Below are 21,979 nucleotides of genomic sequence, written 5' to 3'. Positions count from 1 at the left end.
TTGAGTCAGCGCTGAAGAGAAGGGGTGTGTGCAATGGATGTAATGATATGGAGGAGACAGTGGGGGAGTCAGGGTGGGTGGGTTGGCAATGGGTGTGTGCTAGACTTGTCGGTATAAAAGCTCCCTGACTCAGAACGACTCCCACATCTCCTGTGTGCAATTTCAAGGGGGGGTCAGGTTTGTGTGTGTTTGAGCCTTTGCAGGACAGAGGATGCATCCACTAGTGGTAGCAAGTGTAGTGCTGCTGGCACTCTGCTCTTTAGGGAGCGTGGATTCTTCTGCTTATGACAAGATCGTCACCCACAGCCGCATAAGAGCTAGGGATCAAGGGTAAGCAACATGGAGGTGGGACGGAGGGGGGTGGGCTGTGGGAGAGGGGGGTGCAAACAGTGTCTAAACGAAAGCATCATTTTGAGAAATGTGATGTTTTCTTCTTCTAATTAGCAGATGACTGGTGTTTTTATAATTAAGTGTACAGTTGTGAGAACATGAGTTGTGACAACGTGACCTCTATTAAGTGTCTATTATGACCCTGCATGATTTAAAACTGACATATAATCAGAGGATTCTTGTTTCTTCTTCACATTATTTTACTCTCATAAAAAGGATTTCAACATTTTGCTACTAAATTTGACATTTAAAACATAGATTAGTTTGATCTTTGCAAACGGTATTATTATCATCTGTATTAGACAAGTTTTGTGTAATAAAACAAAGGACTAGATTGTTTAAAAAAAATCATGTTTTGTGTTACCTCTCAATTTACCTGCTACTCCTCATCTTTCCATTTACTGTTCCAACTTCCTGCCCAACCCATCCCTCCTAAATAATCCTGCTTCTCACTTTCTTTGTCTCCCAATGCATAGACCCAACATGTGCGCGCTGCAGAAGGTCCTGGAGACCAAGAAGAAATATTTTAGCACATGTAGGAACTGGTACAAAGGCACCATCTGTGGCAAGCAGGCGTAAGTTTTTACCAATGGGTTAAATGGATGAAATAACTAAACTTTTTTTTGAAACTGTATTTATTATATTCACTCTGAAATCAACTTGTCCCGTTTTCTGCATCCTGCACGGATACAACGGGAAAGACGACTTTCCTGAAAGTAGAGGGTCAATGAAATCAACCTTTCGCTCCGTCATTTCCTACCCTCAGCTGTCACCTCTTAGTTATGTCAAGCAGCAGAGGTCAGCTGGAGTATGTCTGGACCCTCAGGCTCTTTCTCACCTGACCGCACCGCTGTCTCACCTTCCTCTCTCCATGCTCATCAATAAACCAAAGGAAAAAAAACAAAGAACGGGGGCTGGCTTTCATGCAGCGTTTCATTCTTATTTTTCAAAAAGAGAAACATACTTTATTTGTCCTCTTCATCGCCAGATTTCAGACTGTGTGGTATAACATTCTGTCTCCATCCTCACGCCCTCACCCCCTCCCACCTCTCATCATTAAGTCTGGGCATGTAGTGGAGCCCGCAGGTCACAGGTTTACTCCTTTGTGGTCTTGTTGATGTTGTTAACATCAAATCAACAGTGACAGATGCCCAGCCTCCCCTGGACATATTTCAGATGTTCACCAAAGCCAAAAAAAAAAAACGTATTTGCTCTCAGAGTGGAAATTTGACCAGTTATTGATTTCTTTTTCTAGGTTTTAACTGTATGTGTATGTCTCAAGGAGTTTTAACATTAACTGTGTTTTGAGGCAAATTACTCTGTGAGTGACCTGTAAAAATCAGCGGATAACATCGTTTTAAAGTGTTTCACTTTGTTGACCTGAGAGCAGAGGTGATCGCTGTTAAAGATTTCACTGATATTCAACAAAGTTGTGTTGTTGCGGGTTGAATAAGACCACATACAACAATAGAATAGCTTTAGGTAATGACGTGGACTATTTTGAGGGCGGACTGACATTAAAAGGGCGTGTTGTGAAGGTATTGCATCATATGATGTGGTGGAACATCAGGGTTGGAGATATGGAATATCGCCGCCGAGGCGTAGATGGAGTGTAAGGCTTGGCTGGAGCTGTGTTGGTGACAAGCAAAGAGGGAAAATGAAAAGATGCATTCAGCTGGAACACCTGCTCTCATGTGTCTGATAAAGAAAGGATGGGAGAGAAAATAGATAAAAGAGAGTCTGAAAGTGAGGGATTTTTCTCTTAACATGGCACAATGAGTGACTGTGCTGTTATAACATGGAATTACCCTGCAATTACAGATGAGGACGCGAGAGCAGCGTTAGCGCAGACATCAGGAAGCAAATGATGGCACGTAACACATTTAATTAATCCTTTAGTAAAGTAGACTTATACTGTCATCTTTATCAATCCTTTTTTTTGTGCGAAACACAGAAGATGAAAGACAAAGTGGTAAATTCAAACTGAAGTGACTAAAGTTAAGAGAAACAAATGACTTCTAGAGAAAACAATCCTGTATTCATCCTCATTTCGCTACATATTGACTGGATAAAGAAACAAAATACACGTACTTTACATATACAGCAGCAAGCATTTTACATAGAATTATTTGTGAATGAATTTGAATAGAAGTAATTGAATAAGGGAGAAAACTTCCATTCTAAACAAAACCGTATCAATCAAGCATCTGCCTCTCCTCAATCACAGCGGGGATGTTGTCAAGCAGGCCTGAAGGAAATCCCCCAGTAGTTTCTGAGCTGGATTCGTTGTGGCTGAATGATAAAGAATGTGTTTTTGATTCTATTGTTAATATCACAATATTCCATTAGTGTCACGGTGTTCCACTGGACACTATCAGCACCTAGTTGAGTGAGTATCAGTAGTTGAAGAAACGCCTGGGCTGAATCTTTGAGAAATTATCTCTTTACTAAGTAATTACAGTGTTTTACTGATGATTTACTCTGGAGTTAATTGATACCATGGGGAGTTCTTAATTCTTCATTTCCACAAAAGTCTTGCAGGAGGTTCAGGTGGAAGTAATTTTCTTCACTGGATCAGTTTCTGGGTGACAGATGCAACAAAAACGGAGCAGAAGGCAAATGATTCAAATTTAGCACAGTAAATGAGTTGTTTTGTTATTTCAGATATGCTTGACCTTAAACTGAGTTTAAGTTTAATAACTTAAAAAAAAAACTGTGACGCTATCTGTTGACAGACAACCCCACCCGAATACTCTGTGTGTGTGTGTGTGTGTGTGTGTGTGTGTGTGTGTGTGTGTGTGCTGGGGGGTGTAACTAACGATGTGGGAATATATTACAGGCCTGGCCTCTCTTATGGGGACGATTCTCTTGACAAAAATCACTAAAATTTAATAGGGTGGTTTTATAGATTGATAGGAAATGAGTCCTCCATGGCGATGGAGACGTGTGTGTGTGTGTGTGCGCGCGTGTGTGTGCGTGCGCATGTGTGTGTGTGTGCCCTGCGTTTACACATCTGCTCATCTGGAAGCCACATGGAGCCGCATGCAGCAACACTGCCAGAGCCTTGTCGCTTGTTTTGTCTCTGGTCTCCTGTGCATCTATTATCCCATCAGAGCTCAGCGGGGGAGCAGTGATTTCATACCTTCCTGATCGCCAGCTGTGCATGGATGCTCATGTATTCGTTACTGTAGAACAATTAGTGTCAACACATGGAGTCGGGCTCCTAAAGACATTTAGAGCTGTGTTTCATGAATGGATTCCTGACAATTCAATTAAAATTTGCAATATTGTTGAATAGTTATGGAGTGCACAGAAATTTACAATATTCTCACCAACAGTCCACACTCAAACATCATTTCCTATCACCAACAGGTGGCGCTATGACAAAACTGCACCAAATGAATTCCTCCTTGACCCATACTATACCCCACCACCAAGTCCAAAAAACCCCAAAACAGCCTCATAGTTTTTGCAAAAACTGCTGACAGTCAAACAAACATGACTGGAAACATCACCTCCTGGGCAAAAGGTATTAATAAAAAACATAATAGGGTCTTCGCCTGAAGTACCTTCTGGCTCAGGCCCTAACAAAAAAATTATTGAAGTGGATAAGAGAAGCTCGCCAGAATGTGACTCAGTTGAGGGAGAAAGCGAGTATTGAGAAAACCCAGATCATATAGAAACACTCCATTTCCATGTGAAAATAGAAAGCAGGCTCCAGCTCTGAACAAAGGTCTTTCAGCAAATCCTCGTTAGCAAATACAGTAAAGCTCCCACTGGAAAGCCTGATGAAGCTCAATTAAACTAGTTCCAGCACTCAGGAAGTGTTTCTCTGGTGGATCATGACTGAATCAACTTTGGACGCTTGGATTCACCGCTAATTTTTGCATCTTGGAAGATGTTGTGTTAATTCCGGATTAATCTCAATTAAATGTCTCTTCTGATGATATTTAATTTATTATGGACATGGAAAACATAATTCCACCCGCAAATGAACCTAGATTCTTTTAAAGAAACTGTACTGGCGACATCATGACTCTTGTGGTGTTAGCAGGCCCTCTCAGCTTCCTGCCAGGATGTTTCTACTTCTTTGACTTCTGTTTTCACAATTTCTAATAAGCTTCTCCTTCCACCTACCTAAAATCCCACTCCCCCCCAAAAAATGCACACAGAAAGTTGATTGTGTATCAAGGTTGCAGGTGGAGGGAGAAGCAGGGGTCATGCTACCTACAGATGAATATATACCAAAGAGCTGTTTTCTTTGGAAATGTGGCAGTCATGAGCTTCAGGGAAGTTTCTACGTTGGCTAACGTGACAGCCCATTGAAGTGCTCTTTCACATGTTTTATTCAACACTATTTCTGAAGAGAGAAAACCAAATGCGAGGCTTTTACTGATCTCATTGTTAATGCCCATATTCTTTCAATGTTCTTTCAACAAAAATATGTCTGATCTCAGTCTGTGCTGGACCTGCTGCTCCTACATGACTCATTTCTACATCTCTCTAGGCTTTTTTTTAATTTTATTTTTTTCTTTATTCTCGATCTTCTCTGAAGGAGGTTTATTGCTTTTGCATGAACTGTTGGAACTGATGGTTCACTTAAAGCCTGTTACTTGGGTCGTGCTCTCCTGACTCTTTTTCCAGGTTTTGTCTGCGATTGGCCTGCTGGGAGATGCATTCTGCCAGCTTTCTTGTGGAAGCCTTTAATGAACTACACTCATGTTAATAGTGTTTTTTCTTGTGTTTGTCTTTACGTACTTTTATGCTTTTATTTTCAAATGTGATCTGATCAATTATTTATTGATTATTATTCTTATTTGATTATTATTCTTATTTGATGGGTACAATTTCTGCAGCATTGTGTAAAACGTGATGTAAAAGTGTGTGTGTGCGTGTGTGTGTGTGTGTGTGTTCTAACATCATCTACTGTGTGTTTTTGGCAGCATGGTTATATATGAGTGTTGTCCTGGCTACATGAAGCTGGAGGGTATGAGAGGATGCCCTGCAGGTAGGAAGCTTACATCACCTCTGTTCTAATAATCTCTATAGCAACTTTGTGAGGGTAAATAAAACTGTTTTTAATCATAGTTGGCTGCAGGTATAAACTAGTCTAAGCAATTTTGCTCTCCCTCATCAGTGGCTCCCATCGACCACGTGTACGGCACACTGGGGCTTGTAGGGGCTACAACCACACAGCAATACTCTGACTTTTCCAAGCTGAGAGAGGAGATCGAAGGCAGAGGCTCCTTCACTATGTTTGCACCCAGCAATGATGCCTGGGATCTGTTGGACCCAGTGAGTTGACTTTTAAACAAAGAAGTGTTTTTATTACTCACAGATGGTTAACTAATATCACAATTTGTTCCAGGCTGTGCGTTCAGCACTGGAGAGCAACGTGAACATTGAGTTGTACAACACTCTCCACTTCCATATGGTGAACCGTCGTCTACTGACTAAAGACATGAAGAACGGCATGTCTGTCCCCTCCATGTACATTAACCAGGGGCTCTTCATAAACCACTACTCAAACGGGGTCAGTTTTACATGTTATAAAAATCATAAAAATAAATCATTTTAAAGGTATTTTTGACTCCACTTATGACTTTTGGTTAAATTTCCTCCATAAGGTGGTGACAGTGAATTGTGCCAGGATCATTCTGGGTAACCAGGTAGCCACAAACGGTGTGGTGCATGTAGTGGACCGGGTCATCAGCCCTGTTGGCAACACCATCAAGGAAATCCTGGATGTTGATGATGACCTCTCCTCCTTCAGTGTATGTAAAACATTGCACTTGTGATCATGCATCATTATACATACAGATGAATGTCCTTGTAGAGCAAAGTACGTTAAAGAATTTGATTGAGGGAAATATGAACTATTAATTCTGGAGAAGTATCAACCTTAAAGTATTTTGTACCAAAAAACATGTCTTGAGTTCACAAAGACTTCTCAAAGGGACATTTTTTGGATGGTTTTGCTGTTGTTTGTAGTCAAAAGGAAGCGCTGTTAGCTTCAAGTTAAATATACGTGACTGGCATTTCCTACTTTCTGGATTCTCAAAAAAGTGATGCAGCAGTAAAAACAATGTCATTGTGAGTACCTGAAAAGGAAAATACACTTTTTTTAGATAACATCGCTTTAATGTTTACGATCACTGACATTTGGTTTGGATTCGTCTTATTTACCAGGCTGCAGCATTGGCTTCTGGTATGATGGACAAGCTGGACCAGCCTGGTCAATTCACTCTGTTTGCACCCACTAATGAAGCCTTCAATAAATTGGGGGCAGGCTACCTGGAGCGCATCATGAAAGACAAGGCTGTTATTGCAGGTACATGGTGACACACCTCCATGACATCAATTACAAGTATACCATCATTTGGTTGACTTTGGTGTGAAGAAGCACGCAAATTAAAAACCCTATGGCTGCAACTAGAGAAAGGAGCTATTAGCGCTGAAGTCTGTTAACTAAAAGTTGATCAAATGTGACGTCTGTCGTTTGGACATCTTCGATATCTGATATGGAGAAATGATGCTTAGATAAGTATCGGAGCAGATGTCAGAACATGCGGTTCTACTATGCAAGTACAGAAAGTGAAACTGAAACTTCTGCAAAGGATCATTTTGCACACGCACACACGCACACACACACGTACAAAAACACTTTTAGTGAATGGAAATTGACAATTGGCTACTACAATTACGTTGCAGCTATTCGGCAACTGCAGCTAATGTCATTCTTCTTCAAAACTGGAACAAGTCAAATATTTTTGGGCCCAGTTCATAATTTTTTTACTTTTCTGACACTTGAATGGAACAAATGGGTAGATGTCAAATAAAAAACTAAGCTACTCAAACTAAACTCCTCCACAAATTCAGGACTGGTACTATATCTGAACTTGGATAGCTCAGACCTAGAGTATCCAGATTCACCCACAAACACACTGAATGAGGAAGACTTGTGTTTCTACAGTTGTAGTCTCCAGCCAGCCAGTAATATCCATGGAGCTTCCCCTCTGAACACTATGTAGCGTCAAATAATTCTCAGGCATTTGGCAAACAATCATTTGCATTTTTGTGGGTTTGGATGCATTATTCATTTTTTTTAATCAAGCCTGTATGGTTTTGCTCATGCAGGCTTAGCTTTTCTTGCTTCATTTGACAGTTTGACACAGTCAGAGGTGTAATCCAATATCTAAACGTTGAAAGACGTGTCTAAATATTTCTTGGAGGAGAGCGGACAGAATACTTGTGGGTCTGTGTGTGAGTAATACAATGGTAAACCTGCTTTTTCCCTCCCAGCCCTGGTGAACTACCACCTGCTGAACAGCGTCCAGTGTTCAGAGGCCATCATGGCAGGCTCGGTGTATGAGACAGCGGAGGGTAGCAGCATAGAGATCGGCTGTAACGGCGACAGTCTGACGGTCAACGGCATCAAGATGGTGCTGAAGAAGGACATAATTGCCACCAACGGCGTCATCCACCTCATCGACCAAGTGCTTGTGCCTGACTCAGGTAAAACAACTTCAATCATCATCAAAGGTTTCCTCTATCAGGTTGCTTTGAATCATTTAGCAGCATAATCTGTCTGTTTATATGATTCCTATCAGCCAAGGAAGTGACTGAGTTGATCGGAGACTCCCAGAGCACTTTCAGCGATATGGTGTCTGAACTCGGCTTAGCTGCTGCCATGCGTCCCAAAACAGAATACACTCTCCTTGCTCCTGTCAACTCTGCCTTCACTGGTGAGTTCATCCCTGAAACAAGCCTTTACAGTTGCGCAGTGTCAGTGAAGCTCTCTGCAAGACATGAAAGAAAAGTCACAGTTAAAACATGCAGCTGTAACTCAAACACAGGCTACAGCATCATTTGTCATATTTGTCATGCTAATATTGAAATTGTAACAATAAATTTGCCTTTTTCCTTGTGTTTGTCAGATGAAGTGATGTCAATTGACCAAAATCTGCTGAGAATCATTTTGGAAAACCACATTTTGAAGCTGAAAGTTACACTGAGTGAGCTCTATAACGGACAGCTGCTGGAAACGCTGGCTGGCAAACTGCTCAGAGTCTTCATTTACCGCACTGTGAGTGTGTCTGCTTGTTAGTTGAGGGTTTTTTTTTCCTGTGTCGTTTATTTGCATAATAGAGTCAGGAAGAAATATAGGAGAAATAAATAAGATGTTAAGGAAAGTTGACAACTTCCATTTTAGACATCTTAAAGTCACGTTTACATGGTTTAGCTGTCCTCAGATGTAAACAAATGCGATAAAGAGCTAATTGGTCCAGCATTTGGCAGACAATCTGTCTTTCTACCCTGCTTGTTTAGATTTCAGAATCTGGCTTGGATTTTTTTTCACAATCAAATGGAACTGTGTGACAACCCCTCTCTCATCAGCCCAATAGTTACCAGATGATTCAGATCTGTAACGCTACTCTGATTGTGTTAGGCTGTATGCATAGAAAATGCCTGTATGGTGCGTGGCAGTAAAGAAGGAAGCAACGGCGCCCTCCATCTGACAAAGACCCTCATCAAACCAGCGGAGAAAACAAGCTACGAGCTCCTGATTGCTGATGGCCGGTTCAAGTGAGAATATCTCCCTTTGAATGATGCGTTTATTAATAATCACAGTTTTGATCCATGATTCTTGAAGCTGATGCATAACACATTGCATTTTTTTCCCTGCAGAAATAACAACTCTTTCCTCGAACTGATGAACATTTTTTTGTGTGAAATCATTTTTGTAACTGTCTAAAATTTGCAATATCAACAAACCATCCAGAAAACACACTAAATCATAGTGCTCCTTTTTTTCCCTCTTGGGTATCCTTAGGTCATAACTGGCTAGAATTCAAAGACTAAAGAATAAATCTGTTGAAATGAATGCACCACACAGCACCGTTGCTGGGTCAATGAATCCCTTGTGTGATATCATCGATGGCATGAGATTTTTAACACAAGCAAATATTTCATTTTCAAATTACCATTTCTAACCCCAAACTTTAATCTAATTTCTCCTTCATTTTTGCCTCGTGTCACTTAGTAGCTTGGCCATGTAAGCGGTTCATTTTCATTTGTTTCTCTTGTTCACTTTCCAATAAATGCAGGATTTTCCTGTCACTAATGGAGACTGCAGAGCTGACTGATCTGTTGAAGCAAGAAGGCGCCTACACCATCTTTGCACCAACAGACGATGCCTTCGCTGACCTCACTAAAGAGGACATTGCGCTCCTCAAAAGTGGGTACTCCCTCAAAATCATCCATATACATTACTTTCAAATTCGTTCAAGTAATAAATGATGTTTTGTTGTCACTGACAGGTGATATGAATTCTCTGAGGACCATTCTGCTTTACCACTTCAGTAATGGCATCTTTATCAACGGAGGGCTAGAAGGAGGAGTCACCAATTTGCTGAGGACACTGCAGGGCAACAACCTACAAGTGATGTTTGTATGTGCCGCCAACCATCCTATGATGTAACAGGACTAGATTAAGCCAAGTGATTGACAACTCAGATTATGAGTCACACGCCTTTACAGTTTTAGTAAGGGTTTCATTTGTAGGTCAAAAGAAAAGACAGACTGATGGCAACTAAAGAATAGGTGATGTCAGAGGGAGCCTCTCGTGATACCACTGTATGCCATTTAGCATGAAGCTAATGGACACCAACTACAAATAGCAGCAAAAGAAGTCCAACAAATTTTGGGAGTTTGTTTCCAAACTTTCAAGTGCATCATCAGTGTAATCCACATCTTATTCTGTAATTCATGAATACTTTGATTTGTGCAAAAAACAACAACCCCTTCCTGTTTGTTGTCTGTATATTGTAGGTCTGTACCTTCTCACCCATACCAGTTCGCGATAGTGCTGGACCAGAGGGGTTGTGGTTGGTTATTTTTCACTCAAACAAGGAGATGTGGATTACTGAGGGTTGGATAAAGAAGATGTGGACTATAACAGTCAATGAAAAGGCCATGTTAGACAGTTTTTCATTTGTTGTTTTGTTTTTGTTTTGTTATTTTTTTGCCTGTAGCTGTTGTAAAGCCATAAGTTGCCATTAGCTTTGAGTTATCAAGGGTGATTTTTAGTTTCAAGGGAGCTTATTAAAGCAGCATTAATAACCTCTTCGCTACCCATGAAGACACAGTCTTTTCTGCATCTCCACTGCGAGACACCAACCCAGTCTTTCTCTTTTACACAGTGGTATCAAAGAGCCAGTGTTAATCCATTACTTCAAGGCCACTGGAGAAAGGCCAAAAGAAAAAAAAAACTGGCTTCCTGTCATTTCTATCAACGCCCACTGCTACCACCTCCCATTCTACAGTACTGAATCTCTGTCAGTAATTCCACCGAACATTTTTCTCTGCCTTGCTCATGCCTGTGGGGCTTTGTCATCATTTCACCCATTACCTAAATATGCGCTCAATCTCCCTCTGCCATCAAGTTATTTCCAGCCACTGTCTCATATCAGGCCTTTTGGACTTCCTTAGTGGACACAGGAAAGCTTGTTTGAAATAATACCCTGACAGGAGAACAGACTAAGGGAAAAAAAAGAAAAAAAGGAGGGGACAGTGATTCATGGAAAGGCGCAGTGGTTGCAATTTTAAAACCGGGCTGTGGGAGGGGAGGAAGGGACGTAGGAGAAGGGAAATTTCTGTTGAATACAACAGACAAAGTCAACTGAGGTCCCTTGCTTACGACTTAACACTACGCAAACATCAGGGGTCGGGGGTAAAGTTATACACTCGTAAAAAATTATCACAAAGTTTGAATGACATGGGAGTTTCTAAGATGTTGATTCTTTTTAGTTCCCAGGAAAATTGTTCATTCCGGGAGATGCTTGCTGATAAGGAAAAAAGGAGGAGCAGCTGCACACTTATCAGATATCTTTCACCCACATTAAAAAAAAAAGAAATATGAAAAAAAAGGCCCTCTGACACTTTAACAGAAATGAAACTGTACAGTATTAACTCAAACAGTGAAAAAGTGTCACATCCATTATTGTTGCAAGAAAGGAATCAGGAATGTTTTTTCCAGATCTCCCCGCTCCTCATATCAAAACTGAAAGGGTTTTAGGGAGCAGAAACATCTGAGTGTATTTCTCTGGTTGCAGTATCTTCAGGCATGACTCAAAATCCTGCTTACCGACAGCCTTGAGCAGAAGTTTGTCTCCGCTTTCCCAGGTTAACAGCAGCATTCACGTGAACTCTGTGGATGTGCCAGACAGTGACCTGATGGCAACCAATGGAGTTATCCATGTAGTGAAGAATGTTCTCTATCCTGGAGGTGAGAACATCATACAACACCCAGACATTCATATGATGTGCGCTACGTACTTAGCTGTATTATATTACTTTGCATATTTCTTACAGACCTTCCCGTTGGTCGCCAGGACCTCCTGGTCCTCCTGAGGAAGTTAATTAAGTACATCCAGATAAAGGTAGAGAAGAAGAAATCACACATGGAGATCATTAATCATCAACTTTGCATGAGAGAAACCTCTTTTTCTTTTATGATTTTTTTCATCTTTAGTTTGTTTCTGGGTTTTCGTTTGCTGAGATCCCTCTCACCTTCATCAGTAAGTGTCTCTTTTGTTGCATGAGGTATAACTATTATTGCATCTGCAGCAACTAAAAACTTCCTTTGCTGCTCCACAGAGAGGACCATCACAACCACAGAGTATATCGGACAAGGTAAAAAAAAACCACTCCTACCGTCGTGATTAATTAACACTTATATTAGTTGTGATGGTGAAATTTCCGACTGACTTTAAAATGGTTAATATTCAAATTGAGACACACCTGTCAGCCATATTACATGCATATCACTGCTCCATTCTCGCTTCTGTGATGGTCCCGATTATCCACTGTTGCTTAAGTCCACTTGGATCTCTCAGCATGTTGAATCATGTCCTTTGGGGGGGACGAGGTAATTAAACTGTCAAAGTAGAACAGAGGCAGAGACCGTAGAAGGCTCTTGGATGCTCTTCATTCAGCTGGGCTCAGCTCAGTGCTCTTCCTCACGGATGGGCGCAGGCTGTGATATATTGAGCAACAGGAGTCCAATTGTTCAAAGGTGGTTAGATATATTTCATAGACTAAGTTTCGTGGAGGTCAGGACTGCAGGGAATTAAATTTATAGGGGTGTGTGTGAAGGAATAATAACTCTGCGCTCTAGTCTCTGACTGTGCCCATGAATAAGAATCACTTTGTTTTATAGGTCCACTTGCCAAAGGTTTGTTATCTTTTAAACAGAAAGAGTGAAATAAAGTCTTTAACTTACTGTTATTATGCCCTGGATCAAAAAGAGGTACGGCAAGAACAGTAAAGAAACTGCATCGTGATACTACAAATGATGTCCTTGTGTTGAATAGGAAGAGTGGCTCACGGTGCGAAAACTAACAAATAATTCCAAGCATCTTAAATTTAAATGTCACTATTAAATAGCAAGACGCTACATTTTTTCATTTACAGGACTTTTGAGAGGACGAAAATGAGTAAATGAATTACACATGCCATAATAAAACCATGACAGAATTTTACACACAAATTTATATATAAATGACATCATTATATGTGTTTACCATGAAGGTAACTTTACATGTAATTGCATATGTTTACAAAGCAAGGGATCTGTGGTTTTTAGTATAAATTACAACATAATTATCTCCAAATTGCCTTGCAGGCAGTTGGACACGAGTCTGGTTCTGATTACCAGATTAGACCGTGTATCAGGGGACGTCACGTCAGGCCAAAGATTAGAAGACCTCTCCTACAAACTCACATCTGTCAGCTTTTATCTGTCTATGCCCCGTATACTGTCACACACCAAAAATGCAGCAAATATAAGAGAAGTAAAAGAACATCCCTCGCTGAAATTACTGGTTCTAAATGGGAGTCATAAGGTTTCTCCAGATTATCTAGCAATAAATTCCCAAATGGGAATATACTGACTGACCTCCAATCCTGAAGATAAACTAGTGTCAAAGGATTATGCAAAGGAAACTTGTAGAACTGTCAAACCGCTACTAAAGTTTCTTAACCAAGAGATCTTCATGCTGTCACACACTCGATAATTATTGTAATTTTGATTACCTAATCACAAACGAGTTTCAGCAGAATATGCCTTTGTGTGGGAGATGTCTCAAAATTATAAATTGGAGAAAAAGCTTAAAGCGCAATAAGAAAACTAGTTCGTGAAGCAACAGTCATTAAAGCCTTGTTTTCAAAACTGCATTGACACATCAGCCATTAAATGCTTGTGCACTGTACCGCCTCCTTTTCACCCGTATGAGAGAACATGAGGAACCTCTTTGTTTATCATGAGGTGTTCTCATGCCCCACCTCTCCATAGGCCCTGGTTTTCCAAAGCTGACCATCGAAGGAGAACCATCTATCACCAAGGTTACCAGGGTCATTGAAGAAGACCCAAAAATAATAAGAGTCATCGACACCGAGCCAACCGTCACTCACGTGGTAGTTGAAGGGGAGCCAACCATTACCAAGGTGACAAGAGTCATCGACACCGAACCAACCGTCACTCACGTGGTAGTTGAAGGGGAGCCAACCATTACCAAGGTGACAAGAGTCATCGACACAGAACCAACCGTCACTCAGGTGGTAGTTGAAGGGGAGCCGGTGATCACAAAAGTAACCCGGGTCATTGACGGAGATGCTGGTGTCACTAAGGTAACCAGGGTCATCGAGGGAGAGGCTTCTGTTTCTAAGGTAACCAGGGTCATCGACGGAGATCCCACAATTACCAAGGTTACAAGAGTTATTGAGAGTACGTTCCTAAACCTTTGAATCAGATATTGCATGCAAGTGATACATAGATGAAGATTTGATGATGGTGTGATGTATTCTATTGGCTTCAGGTGGACAGGTTGGTCCAGACGGACAGATAATCGAAGGTGAGTTTCTCTAGCTGCTCCCCTGATGGGCATGGTAGTTCATATGCTAACAGCTCTTTTAACAAATGCATCCATGCTCACACTAAACTTAGCATCATCCACTAATGTGAATTCAATTTCACGTTACATTCCTTATTTACTTGGTGATCATCAGTTAAGACATCAGACATGTTGTTTTCATGGTGTGCACCAGTTCTTACTTAAATTTGTTTATAAATCAAATTTTCATTCTTTTAGAAATGTTTCAGTTATTATCAAAAATGCCACAAATTGCAAAATATGCCAGAGGGAACCATCTTCAAATTCTCTCATGTGAAAAGAATTACATTCAGAGACTGAGGAGCAGGTCATAATACACTCAACTCAACACTGGCTGCTGATAAAGATAGGGAAAGTTTGGATTTAAAAGTTCTAAACACACATTTTCTTTTCTATTGCTGAAGTGTATTGTATGACTGTGTAAAATATTGTATTTAAAAATTTCTTAAAATTCATGAACTCTTTCTCTTCAATTTTATTTAGACATTTTTTTCCTGTTTGTTGCCTATTTTGAGTATGTTTTTTTCTTAAAGTATCTTTTTCTTCTTCTTCTTCTTCTTCTTCTTCTTTTTTTTTTGCAAATGAGTTCTTCATTTTAATCCCAGTCAGTTGTAAAGGCCAAGGATTGAAATCCAGTTGCAATAAATGTTTACTAGCTGAAGCATTTTGGCTCCTGCAATGTTTGGACAGAATCACAAATCCTCCAAAATAATGAAGAGCTGGATATGTTTCACACTGGGATAGTATAGTACAATAATAATAAATGGCTTGGATCGCTTCCATTCACAATATTTCAAGCAAATCGGGTTCATGATGCTTTTTTTAGACTCGGTAATGATGCTAAAGAGGAAAATAGTTGATTCTTACAGACCTTTGTATGTTTTAGGCACCCATTACCACATGAAAGGATGCCAAAACAAGATTTTGTACATCTACAATCCATGGTGCACCATGATTTGGATGTCTGCTTGTCTTTCCCTCTTATCCATTATTCTCTGTATTCCTGTCTCTAAGGGAAGAATCGCCTCCTTATGCATTACTCATACAGCGGTCTAATATAGCTTTGTATGTGTCAGCAGTGTGCAGCGTGCTAATTATAATGTGCCTTTTTTTGGGGAGAACAACTCAGATCATTGAGGCGCAATGGCTTGTGTGGGTGCAGGTGACCCTTTATCTGTTTATCCCCACAGCTTGCCAAAGACTTTGCTTTTTACTTGGCTGAGTGTCCCCATGCACACAAGTACTTCGCACCCTGTGCATTGTGTGTGTGTGTGTGTGTGTGTATGTATGTTCATAACTACTGCACATGCACAAGCTTAACTTTGTGTTGGCGGTGGCGGAGGAGGTGTTTACGGGGTGTATGTACCTGTCAGTCTGTCTGTATGTCAGTCAGTACAGTTGCTAAGTCGTTAAATGACTTTCAACACCCTTTTCCGCTGCCGGTCTGAAGGTGGAGCCAGACTCACCACGGCGATCGAGCCTCATATCATTGAGGGTAGGGTCTCAAATAAACATTCTCTTTTTTCAGGTTTCTTTGAAGTGTTCTCTTTGAATATATCACATTTTGAAATCAAGTATTAATTCAAAACTGCTTACGTGTGATTGCATGTGAGAGGCAAACTGTTTCTCGTTTTAGATCTGATGGTTTTGTTTTCAATACTCAGGCCCGGACTTCTCTAAGATCACCACCATTCATGGAAACCCAAATCTGATTGCTGAGGAATCAGAGAGAATTACTAAACTCATCAAAGGTGAAGTTGACGTAACTCCAGATTCGATCAGATTTTGTTTACTCAAAAATTTGTTTGTGCTTAAATGCAATGATTCCTTTTTTCTTTTTTTTTTCATTTCTCAGAGGGGGGAAGATTTGCTGCAGCCAAGAAATTTCCAGGTAAGAAGAATGATGAGATTATAGAAGTGCCACTAGCCATGGTTGGGTCTTTCTTCTCCTGACATGTTGTCATCTTCCTCTACAGCAGGAGTTAGGAGAAGGACACGATTGGTCCGGCGTCACCACAAGCCAAGGCAGTGAATCCAACTAAAGAAAACGTCTTCGGGCTCACCGTAGAGACTGACAGTCCAGTGCTCCTGGTTGAGCGCTGGAGGATTCAAAAACTGTGGACCAACAGGGAGAGATCAGATCAATCTAGATATGTGCAAGCCGTCAATATGAATTCTTGTTTACTGTTCCATCGGGATCGTAAAGTATGTGATGGATATGATGCGTAATAGCAATGCAATGAAATAAGAATACCGTTCATGTAATGTAAGTAAACGAGGAAATATGAACATTTGCTGTGAGGTAGATAGGGCTGAGTTATATTCGACAAGTGACAGATTTTTTTTTTCAATGGTTTAGTTTTTACAGCATGTCACTTTGTACACGGATGGTTTGGGAAGATGTTTTTTTGCTTTTTATGGTGCTTGTGGTTGGTGCGATGAATGCATTTTAATGAATACAAAAGACGGAAGAGTGTTTTGCTACAATTAGGTGCTGTACCGTTCCTCTGTAAATTTAATATGGTAATTAAAAAAGATCATTTTTATTCTGTTTTCAGTGATTTTATTTCTATTACTACTTTGCTGCACTTGCATGAAAACTGAAAAGAAATGGTTTCTTCTTACTTAAAGGTGCTAATAGTAAAGTAAGCTATCCAGCAGTAACACTCTTTTAATTTGTGTCAAATTTCTTTGATATCACAGTGATACTAAAACCAAATAGTGTGTTTTACCTTTCCAGTACGAACAGATGTGTCTAGCTTGAAGCTAAGGGCGACCCATAGCTGCTAACTACAGTACGAACAACATCAAAATTGTATCCATGTGCAACCTCTCAAACAGATTATCAAGTATACTGCGTGTCTCCTTTATCCAGCCATATGCTCAGACAGCCAGTTACACTTTCATTTGAGCTAAATAACACAAACCCTCAGGCACTCATTCTAGGAACGAGTCAGAGTGAGACCAGCTAGCACATTCAGTTGAACAAGGTCATCAAGGCCGATTCACAGTAGCACTGCACTAGAAGGCTTATATCGTGTTTTGGGTTGTGTTTTTGCTCCAATCACAGTGTTTGTGGAATACTGAGCTGATGGGTGGACAAAGAAAAAGTGAATTATTCTCAATGATACGCTTTTTTGTTAACGAAGAGTTTTGGGCAGTGTTGGCCATCATCAGCTTCAAGCTTAGTATAGCTGGATGGCTCTTTTTGCATTCTAGAGTCAAAATGAAGTGATGCAAGAGAGAAAAAACATCTGTGTGGGTTCAAAACACCTGTTTGCGAATGCTTGACAGGCAAAATACATTTTTGGGGTAAAGTATCTCTTTAAAACAGCTACTTTGAGCTTCGATGATGACTTTGGCGGCCCCTCTTGCCAAAAGTGGCTGTGTATGAAGACTGCATGATGTAATGGATCTTATCTAGAACTATATAGTTTATATGACATTGGACAAATGTCTAGAGGTCTAAGGACTGAGGTGACAGCTGGAAGGATTCTGAGTGGTTGTATGAATGTGGTGATCAAAGCAGTTTGACATCAAAGAGGCTTTGTGACATCACACAGTCCCCAGCCGCTTCAACAATGGCCAGTACAGTATTAAATGAACATTGCTGCTTTGATGTACAAACACAAACGGAAATGATTTTCTCCCGTTAGTTATTGTGGTTTTAAAACATGATTACGCACTTAAAATTTCCACAAATTCCATTTGTTTTTTTCGAAAATTATCACTTTATCATTGTCACGTTACATTATTCTCTTGCATGATCTCATTCATTTCCGTATGGTTTACTCCAGGAAATGTGGGTTATCTCACCACACACCAGGGCATGTGAAGAACACCTTCTACAAAAACAGATCTGGAGAATGGTCACACCGTGCACCGTTTTCTCTGTAGCACATGCAATATTACGCAAGCGTGCATGTACTCGACTCACATTTTCCTGGAGAAATATTCTACGTTCCGCCTGAGAAACAAACCAACATGGGACAGCGTCTTAGAAATTATGAGACAGCTAGGACTTTTAGTGTTGCTACATCACTATAATGGTCCATAGTAACAGGGCAGTTTATGTCTACAAAGCTGCTAGCTCAATGTCAAAGAGCATCGATGACAAGGTGACAAAAGAAGCAAATATTAGCTTACTAGGTGTGCTGATGTTCAAATGCACACATTAGGAGCCTGCAGCCCGTCCACAGTGATGAAGTAACAACAGCGTAGAAGAAATGGTTATTACGGGATTCAGTTTATTCTCTTTGGATTCAATTTTTGTCTGATATTATCAGATTATCTGACTCGAATGAATTTCAGTGCCTCAGAAAAATGATTGAATTAGTTTCAGAGACTGTAAAAGAAAACCCGACAGCAGCAGCAACTCAAAGATTATTGCTAATCTAGAATCAGTTGACAGTGCCTCAGGATATTCAATATTCAAATTACCCCATGATGCAATCCTGACTAAGGCTATCCCTTTAATTCTATTTAATCCTGAAAATTACATTTATCACTTTTAGTATCATTTGTAATGTCATTGTAATTATGTTTTAAATTATACTTGCATACTTGACAATAATTTTGTTTAATGGGACTACTTTTTATATATTTTTGTATTGATAGTCATTCAGTGAATTACATTTTAAGTGAGTCAGGTGATTTGTGCTACCACCTGAACAGGGCCGTACCCAGGATTTTTCAAATACCGAGGTCAAATATTGCGATACATCTTATTTGACAAATAAACATCGTAATTTGGTGACTTTTCATACATTTTGGAAACGTGAATAAACAGAGTTCAAATCACAAGCCCATCAAGGAGGTGAACATGTTTATTGTAACAATTCCAAAACAGAGTGATCACAAAAGTAGATTATTTATGTGCGTGTGTGTGTGTGTATGTGTGTGTGTGTGTAACAACATCATAAACAACAGGTTGCGAGGACTCTCCAGCCATTTTTGAATCTGAAATGCGCCAAAATCAAATCGAGAGAGATTAAAAATCCTTGACCTTCTCTCCAAGCATTTTTGTGCCGACTGGAAAACGAAATCCTATCTAGAAGGTTGTTGCTTGAACAACTGTTGCTTGAAATGCTAATTAAAAACTGCACTGATGATAATGATCATTGATCAAGCATCCCTAGCTGCCATGCAAGGACATAGTATGAACGGTGAGGCACCCGTAGAGGGGAGTTACATCGCTACAGGGGAAACACAGGGAAAACCAAATACTGCACCGTCTCACCAGCGAAAGCGACTCACCTCCTTCTCTCTTTCTTTTCCCCTGGCCTGTTGGCTTTCCAAAGCTGAATTTCGTTTGTTTTAGAGTAGACTTCTTCATCTTGCTTCCATTTTCAAATTCTACCCCGACAAAAAAAAAAAAAAAACTGACCGCGCGGAGTTTGACGAGAACGTAGGCTGTATCTCGTGGTGCTTAGCTGACTTTCGCGAGGCTGCGTCATGTGATACAATGTTTCAAGTGTCGGAGAGCTCAGCTACGTTTGAAAATGGTGATGATAAAAAAGATTGTCTTATGTGGACTTGATTTTCAGAATAAACAAATGAGAATAGCTGCTGAATTTTCCACCAATCAATCAAAGTCAGAAGGATTTTTAATCATAAATTTATTTAACATTTCTGAGTAAAAAAAAAAAACAAAAACAAGAAAACATGGAAAAAAATACAGAGGATATGACCTCGGTGTCCTCAATGGTAGTTACGGGCCTGCACCTGAACATAATGGCTTTGTTTTAAATGCCATATACAATCAACTAAACAGCCCTACACTCTGACACGTGGATAATCTGAGGTGTTTTTATTTGTGTGTTCTCTCACCACAAAATACACATCATGCCTAAAAGATCAGAAAAACCCCATCACTTTTAAGTCAGTGTGTTGGGTTTTAAAATGCAATGGACAAATGTATTCAAGGCTTTTTAATTTCAACAAAAATAAGTCATATAAGCTGAAAACAAGACTTCATAGGTCATGTTAGCAATGTGGGGTTTATGAAGTCAGGAGGAATTTTAATAGTATCAGGAATATCGGGAATGTTTTGCTGTACTTTCATTCAAAGGAGAACTTATTACTGACAGACTATTTTACTGTAACTTTCAGATGTATCAAAGAAACAGCAAATACCTTCATAATAAAAAAGACATGTTTGACATAAGTTACTATACCAAAACAGCAAGTCAAATGTTTTACATAGCCTTCCATCTGTGGTCTGTCACTTAATTCTTAATCACAACCAGCTGACAATACCAATGAGCAGTAGCAGCCTTTGCAGAGGCCGGAGGCCAGTGCCATCCAGGATTACCAATATTAGAGAAGAATTTCCAAGCCACTTCAATATGTCACTACCAATGATATCAGACTTTACCTCTTTTGCAGTTTTGGTGTTATGATAAATTCGATTAAAGTAGCACAACAAAACATGTGCTCGCTATTTTGGACTTCTCTGCATTACAGAGAGGCAGCTGAATTAAATACAAGATTTAAGAAATTAAATTATGGTCATGTCTCGTTTCAACACAGCTGTATTTGTACCATTTAAATGTGACTGAATATAAATCATGAATGTTCCTTTCAATACACCAGCCAAAAATGATGTTGATTACAGCTCCGTTCGTTGATGTCTGTGAATGTGTCAGCAGAGCCCTGGCTGATGCAGCCTCCATTCCAGGCGGTTGATGGTGGTCTAGTCAGGTCTGATTTTGGCTATTCCAGTCTTGATGAGGAACTTTCTAACCAAATCTCCCTCAGCTGAGCAAACAAATTTGCCAGACCTAACATAGGAGAGCTTGAACCAGCCTGTAACCAAGGCCTGCCCTCCTACGTTTATGTGCAGGACAGAATTTCCAAAGAAATTCCAGCGAAACAGTGTGGGAGGAGGTGAAGAAACATTTAGCATCTCTCTGTCGTGTGAAGGTATCCTTTAATGATTTGAAGGCATCTACTTTCCCTGTTGCGCAGCCTTAACCCCGAACATGAACAGTGACATCATCCAATAACCATGACCACAGGAAGGATTTGCCACGGAAACGGGCACAAATTCAGACGGGGGGGAAAGGGAGACAGACGGGGAAATAAGCAGAGCTGAAAACAGAGGGAGTGATAAAGGAAAGGAGAACATAGAGGAGGAAGTCTCTCTCTCTCATTGGCGCTGATACCAGTGAGGAGAAAGAGATGTTCACAACACCTGTTTTATGTACGCATGAAGCCAGTAACAGATGTTTGGGTGTCTGACCCTGTGTCTGGACAAGCGGGGGGTCCCGCGGGACGAAAACAGTGAACGGTAATCCAAGTGAGAGTTGCACAATAAGACACATTGATTCACTTTAATAATAACTCGGGGGGGGGGGGGGGGACTCGAAAAGTATTTGTCGAATTTCTAGTTCACAAAAAAAATCTCATTATACTAACTGTAAGACGACAGAGCCCTGGAGAGACCGTAGAGAGAATATGTCCCTTTTTTATATTTCCTGGGCATAGAGAGAGAGAGAGAGAGAGAGAGAGAGAGAGAGAGAGAGAGAAATCATTTTGAGACCCTGCCATGTAACTTGTTCAACACCATTAAATAATTTAATTTTGCAAACTTATATCTCATGGCTGCAAAATCAATTACATTGAGGCAACAATGT

At 40.3% G+C, this 21,979-nt stretch overlaps 1 protein-coding gene across 2 annotated transcripts; it reads left to right on the top strand.

The window, feature by feature from the left end:
• The first annotated feature begins 137 nt into the window (after positions 1–137).
• LOC147248662 (periostin-like) lies at positions 138–16,888 on the top strand. Of its 2 annotated transcripts, XM_086226217.1 has the most exons (23): positions 138–330; positions 867–965; positions 5,334–5,398; positions 5,528–5,685; positions 5,759–5,923; positions 6,018–6,164; positions 6,580–6,721; positions 7,693–7,905; positions 8,001–8,135; positions 8,328–8,476; positions 8,840–8,976; positions 9,498–9,628; positions 9,711–9,841; positions 11,575–11,677; positions 11,764–11,831; positions 11,924–11,969; positions 12,049–12,084; positions 13,745–14,176; positions 14,268–14,303; positions 15,793–15,837; positions 16,007–16,093; positions 16,198–16,233; positions 16,319–16,888. In XM_086226217.1, exons 1-23 carry the CDS (start codon positions 212–214, stop codon positions 16,372–16,374), a joined length of 2,736 nt encoding a protein of 911 aa, XP_086082343.1. In that variant the 5' UTR covers positions 138–211; the 3' UTR covers positions 16,375–16,888. The 2 variants fall into 2 exon arrangements, with proteins under 2 accessions (XP_086082343.1, XP_086082344.1); XM_086226218.1 differs by lacking the exon at positions 15,793–15,837.
• The last annotated feature ends 5,091 nt before the right edge of the window (positions 16,889–21,979 follow it).

The sequence above is a fragment of the Aulostomus chinensis genome, chromosome 15 (genome assembly GCF_037954235.1).
Source record: "Aulostomus chinensis isolate RoL2024-O1b breed Wild chromosome 15, RoL_Achi_v1.0, whole genome shotgun sequence".
Lineage (NCBI taxonomy): Eukaryota > Metazoa > Chordata > Actinopteri > Syngnathiformes > Aulostomidae > Aulostomus > Aulostomus chinensis.
The sequence above is the reverse complement of the archived record's forward strand: the minus strand, read 5'-3'. Positions and strand labels throughout refer to the sequence as shown.

What these genes read in the sequence shown, in the direction of transcription:
- LOC147248662 (XM_086226217.1), top strand. Translation starts at nt 212, where the DNA reads ATGCATCCACTAGTGGTAGCAAGTGTAGTGCTGCTGGCACTCTGCTCT. An exon ending in ACAACCTACAAGTGATGTTT is followed by an intron (nt 9,842 to 11,574) that starts GTATGTGCCGCC and finishes CCGCTTTCCCAG; the next exon opens with GTTAACAGCAGCATTCACGT. An exon ending in TGCAGCCAAGAAATTTCCAG is followed by an intron (nt 16,234 to 16,318) that starts GTAAGAAGAATG and finishes CTTCCTCTACAG; the next exon opens with CAGGAGTTAGGAGAAGGACA.